The sequence below is a fragment of the Salmo salar genome, unplaced genomic scaffold (assembly GCF_965601325.2).
Source record: "Salmo salar unplaced genomic scaffold, fSalSal1 ptg000721l, whole genome shotgun sequence".
NCBI lineage: Eukaryota > Metazoa > Chordata > Actinopteri > Salmoniformes > Salmonidae > Salmo > Salmo salar.
The window spans coordinates 156,501-162,500 of record NW_027675475.1 but is presented as its reverse complement, the minus strand read 5'-3'; the positions used below and the strand labels follow the sequence as shown (position 1 = coordinate 162,500).

The 6,000-nt window shown below is 49.7% G+C and overlaps 1 protein-coding gene across 2 annotated transcripts in view; it reads left to right on the top strand.

The window, feature by feature from the left end:
• The window catches only part of LOC123732728 (protein BUD31 homolog), a 13,306-nt gene extending 11,490 nt beyond the window's left edge, over window positions 1-1,816 (top strand). The window contains exons 4-5 of one of the 2 annotated variants that reach the window (XR_014391607.1): window positions 46-1,235; window positions 1,688-1,816. Coding sequence is in view for 1 of the 2 variants with exons in the window: in XM_082972506.1 (XP_082828632.1) it covers window positions 46-96 (51 nt within the window). In the remaining variant the exon portion in view is untranslated. Of the gene's footprint in view, window positions 1-45 lie in introns of both variants that reach the window. The other variant, XM_082972506.1, reaches the window with a different exon arrangement.
• The last annotated feature ends 4,184 nt before the right edge of the window (window positions 1,817-6,000 follow it).

Below are 6,000 nucleotides of genomic sequence, written 5' to 3'. Positions count from 1 at the left end.
TCTGTTTCTCTCTCTCTCTGTCTCTCTGTTTCTCTCTCTCTCCAGGGGAGGATTATAGAGTGTACCCACTGTGGTTGCCGAGGCTGCTCCGGCTGAATCGTCAGGATCGCCTGGCTCTTCTGCTGTGGATCGTCTAGTCAGGTCTGGATCGCCTGGCTGTTCTGCTGTGGATCGTCTAGTCTGGCCTGGCTGTTCTGCTGTGGATCGTCTAGTCTGGCCTGGCTGTTCTGCTGTGGATCGTCTAGTCTGGCCTGGCTGTTCTGCTGTGGATCGTCTAGTCTGGCCTGGCTGTTTTGCTCTGGATCGTCTAGTCTGGCCTGGCTGTTTTTCTCTGGATCGTCTAGTCTGGCCTGGCTGTTTTGCTGTGGATCGTCAGTTATTTTCTACGGGACATCAGGGCTCGTCTACTCCACCTGTGTGCTTCATGACCCTGGAGCGTCTAATCTCAAATACACCCCTACTCTCTGGCCCCCTACTCTCTGGCCCCCCCTGGTCTCTGGCCCCCTAGTCTCTGGCCCCCTACTCTCTGGCCCCCCTAGTCTCTGCCCCCCCTAGTCTCTGCCCCCCCTAGTCTCTGCCCCCCCTAGTCTCTGCCCCCCCTAGTCTCTGCCCCCCCTAGTCTCTGGCCCCCCTAGTCTCTGCCCCCCCTAGTCTCTGGCCCCCCTTAGCTTCTGGCCCCCCTAGTCTCTGGCCCCCCCTAGTCTCTGGCCCCCCCTAGTCTCTGGCCCCCCCTAGTCTCTGGCCCCCCCTGGTCTCTGGCCCCCCCTGGTCTCTGGCCCCCCTGGTCTCTGGCCCCCCCTGGTCTCTGGCCCCCCCTGGTCTCTGGCCCCCCCTGGTCTCTGGCCCCCCCTAGTCTCTGGCCCCCCCTGGTCTCTGGCCCCCCCTGGTCTCTGGCCCCCCCTGGTCTCTGGCCCCCCCTGGTCTCTGGCCCCCCCTAGTCTCTGGCCCCCCCCTTACTCTCTGGCCCCCCCCTTACTCTCTGGCCCCCCCCCTTACTCTCTGGCCCCCCCCTTACTCTCTGGCCCCCTACTCTCTGGCCCCCCTTGCTCTCTGGCCCCCCTAGTCTCTGGCCCCTGGACTCTAACCCCCCTTGCCCTCTGGCCCCCTACTCTCTGGCCCCCCCTTGCTCTCTAGCCCCCCTTGCTCTCTAGCCCCCCTTGCTCTCTAGCCCCCCTAGTCTCTGGCCCCTGGACTCTAACCCCCCTTGCCCTCTACCCCCCCTACTCCCTGTATAGGTCTGTGGGACAGGGGAGGGTGGGATGGGCTGTTCCACATGCTACTCTCTACCCCCCCCTACTCCCTGTATAGGTCTGTGGGACAGGGGAGGGTGGGATGGGCTGTTCCACATGCTACTCTCTACCCCCCCTACTCCCTGTATAGGTCTGTGGGACAGGGGAGGGTGGGATGGGCTGTTCCACATGCTACTCTCTACCCCCCCTACTCCCTGTATAGGTCTGTGGGACAGGGGAGGGTGGGATGGGCTGTTCCACATGCTACTCTCTACCCCCCCCCCCCCCCCTACTCCCTGTATAGGTCTGTGGGACAGGGGAGGGTGGGATGGGCTGTTCCACATGCTACTCTCTACCCCCCCCCCCCCCCCTACTCCCTGTATAGGTCTGTGGGACAGGGGAGGGTGGGATGGGCTGTTCCACATGCTACTCTCTACCCCCCCCTACTCCCTGTATAGGTCTGTGGGACAGGGGAGGGTGGGATGGGCTGTTCCACATGTCATTGCTTTCAACCTGATGATTCTAGTTTTTATTTGTACCTTTTTTTTAAATTATAATTTCCATTAAAACTCTCTTGTTTTAAATAATGCCGTCTGTGTGTGTGTGTGTGTGTGTGTGTGTGTGTGTGTGTGTGTGTGTGTGTGTGTGTGTGTCTGTCTGTCTGTCTGTCTGTCTGTCTGTCTGTCTGTCTGTCACGGGGGTGGGATCTGAACCGGTGTCTCCCATTGGAGAAACAAACGTCTTGACCGTTTAGACCAGGAAGACAGTTTGAATTCTGCTGCCTCATCTGACCGCGAACCAGACAATGGAGTAAAAACCGTCGTATATTTTGGGTTGTGATGGAGGTCAAGACAGTTGTACTAAAGCTCATGAGGTATTTATAAAAGTGTGACGATCGTCTTAAGGAGGAGACCCAAGGTGCTCATGATTTAAATGTTAATATCAAAATCAGAACGTCACGTTCTGCAGGCTAAACACTGAGCTGTACAACAACACAACAAGGGAACGTCACGTTCTGCAGGCTAAACACTGAGCTGTACAACAACACAACAAGGGAACGTCACGTTCTGCAGGCTAAACACTGAGCTGTACAACAACAACACAACAAGGGAACGTCACGTTCTGCAGGCTAAACACTGAGCTGTACAACAACACAACAAGGGAACGTCACGTTCTGCAGGCTAAACACTGAGCTGTACAACAACACAACAAGGGAACGTCACGTTCTGCAGGCTAAACACTGAGCTGTACAACAACACAACAAGGGAACGTCACGTTCTGCAGGCTAAACACTGAGCTGTACAACAACAACACAAGGGAACGTCACGTTCTGCAGGCTAAACACTGAGCTGTACAACAACAACACAAGGGAACGTCACGTTCTGCAGGCTAAACACTGAGCTGTACAACAACAACACAAGGGAACGTCACGTTCTGCAGGCTAAACACTGAGCTGTACAACAACAACACAACAAGGGAACGTCACGTTCTGCAGGCTAAACACTGAGCTGTACAACAACACAACAAGGGAACGTCACGTTCTGCAGGCTAAACACTGAGCTGTACAACAACAACACAACAAGGGAACGTCACGTTCTGCAGGCTAAACACTGAGCTGTACAACAACACAACAAGGGAACGTCACGTTCTGCAGGCTAAACACTGAGCTGTACAACAACACAACAAGGGAACGTCACGTTCTGCAGGCTAAACACTGAGCTGTACAACAACAACACAAGGGAACGTCACGTTCTGCAGGCTAAACACTGAGCTGTACAACAACACAACAAGGGAACGTCACGTTCTGCAGGCTAAACACTGAGCTGTACAACAACACAACAAGGGAACGTCACGTTCTGCAGGCTAAACACTGAGCTGTACAACAACACAACAAGGGAACGTCACGTTCTGCAGGCTAAACACTGAGCTGTACAACAACAACACAAGGGAACGTCACGTTCTGCAGGCTAAACACTGAGCTGTACAACAACAACACAACAAGGGAACGTCACGTTCTGCAGGCTGAACACTAAGTATGGTTCCCAATCAGAGACAACGATAGACAGCTGCCTCCGATTAGGAACCATACTCGGCTCAACACAAAGAAATACAAAAACATAGAAATATAACACATAGAACACCCACACCACGTCACGTCACACCCTGACCTAACCAAACGGAGAAGAAAAAAAAAATAAAAAAAACGTCTCTCTCTCAAGTCAGGGACGATATGTTTATATTCCTCAAAAATCCTGAATTTTGAAATGACCAATCAGGCGTTTGCTCGTGCATCAACCAATGGTTGTGTGCCGTGTCATCAACATACGATGTGGGTTAAAACCGATACACGTTAAAATACGTATCCAGGGCGGTTTGTAAAGATCTGGCGTCGTCAGGAACACGACCTGTGTTAAAAAAGGGGGGACGTTGTCGTAACGAGAAGGATGTCTTTCCTTTTTTTTTATTTATTTAAAACTATAGCGATACATAAATAAACTGAAAGACACAACAAACAAAAAAATATATATATAATAATAAACGTGACGCAGAGGTAAAACATACACAACTCAAAATTAATCTCCCACAAAAAAACCCAGGTGGGACAAACACCCAACTTAATAAATATGACCTCCAATTAGAGACAACGATGACCAAGCTGCCTCTAATTGGAGATCATCCCCAAACCCCCAAAAAAAAAAAACAACGTAGAAATACAAAAACTAGAACATAGAAATACAAAAACATTAAAAAAAACACCCCCTGTCACACCCTGACCTACTTCTACCATAGAAAAATAACATCTTACTATGGTCAGGACGTGACAGAAAAGTACTGGAATGAGCCGTCACAGGTGCAATCAATCAATCAATCAATCATGTTTATTACAATATTACCTGGGTTTATTGATCCGGATCCGCGCGCCTGCAACACTCATTGACCTTGGATCAGAGATGGAGGGAATTCACAAACAGGAAGAGGAGAAAACAACAAACAGGAAATACTCAATGTGCTCAGTTACCTGTTTCCAGGTGTATAACCTCTTGCCCTGTCCACAGAGAGCAACAGGAGAGATTCCCAGTGGTCGGTCCGCCCAGAGTCGCCAGACAAACCTGGACTTTATATTCATTTTTCTAACACCGGTCTTGTTTACCTCAATATATATATATTTTTTTAAAAGCAGACAAATCAATCAAATTATTACGAATAGACAGTTTTTTTTCTTTCAGCTCAACTTTGAACTTTGAACTCCTTTTTGATCGGAACTTTTCAACTTGTTTGTTTTCAGTCACTTGAAGAGACCCGAAGAGAATTCTTAGTCCAGATCTCCCAGAATGCTTTGAGAGTCCGAGAGGGAGGATGAGGAAGTGGTGGACGCTGAAGATGAGAAGCAGGAGAGCAGTGCCAGAGAGGGGGCTCTGAAGATCACACTGCACGTCCTGAGGAAAATGGACCAGAAGGAGCTCGCTGACACACTGGAGAATGGACATAGAGATGGATAGAGAGAGAATAGGGAGGAGGAGGAGGAGGAGGGAGGAGAAGAAATGGACATAGAGATGGATAGAGAGAGAATAGGGAGGAGGAGGAGGAGGGAGGAGAAGAAATGGACATAGAGATGGATAGAGAGAGAATAGGGAGGAGGAGGAGGAGGAGGGAGAAGGAGAAATGGACATAGAGATGGATAGAGAGAGAATAGGGAGGAGGAGGAGGAGAAGGGAGGAGGAGAAATGGACATAGAGATGGATAGAGAGAGAATAGGGAGGAGGAGGAGGAGGGAGAAGGAGAAATGGACATAGAGATGGATAGAGAGAGAATAGGGAGGAGGAGGAGGGAGGAGGGAGAAGGAGAAATGGACATAGAGATGGATAGAGAGAGAATAGGGAGGAGGAGGAGGAGGAGGAGGAGAAATGGACATAGAGATGGATAGAGAGAGAATAGGGAGGAGGAGGAGGAGGAGGAGGAGAAATGGACATAGAGATGGATAGAGAGAGAATAGGGAGGAGGAGGAGGAGGGAGGAGAAGAAATGGACATAGAGATGGATAGAGAGAGAATAGGGAGGAGGAGGAGGAGGAGGGAGAAGGAGAAATGGACATAGAGATGGATAGAGAGAGAATAGGGAGGAGGAGGAGGGAGGAGGAGAAATGGACATAGAGATGGATAGAGAGAGAATAGGGAGGAGGAGGAGGGAGAAGGAGAAATGGACATAGAGATGGATAGAGAGAGAATAGGGAGGAGGAGGAGGAGGAGGGAGAAGGAGAAATGGACATAGAGATGGATAGAGAGAGAATAGGGAGGAGGAGGAGGAGGAGGGAGAAGGAGAAATGGACATAGAGATGGATAGAGAGAGAATAGGGAGGAGGAGGAGGGAGGAGGAGGAGAAATGGACATAGAGATGGATAGAGAGAGAATAGGGAGGAGGAGGAGGAGGAGGAGGAGGAGGAGAAATGGACATAGAGATGGATAGAGAGAGAATAGGGAGGAGGAGAAAAAGTTTTTATTTATTAATTTTTTTTATTTATTTGATTTTTTGGGAAATCATGAATTAATAAGATAATTGGTAACATTGATGTCCTCTGCATTGTTAGGGACCTATTAGCTGATCTTGCTATGAAGAGCCGACTTCGAATTATAAAAAATCTAAGGGAATCGCTAAACAAGGAAACCCAACACTTCTCAATAAGATCGACACAGAGCTCTACATCACAGGTGGAGGAACAGGACAGGTCAATAATAATAAACATGAGCTGAGACAAGCATCCAGAAGACACAGCA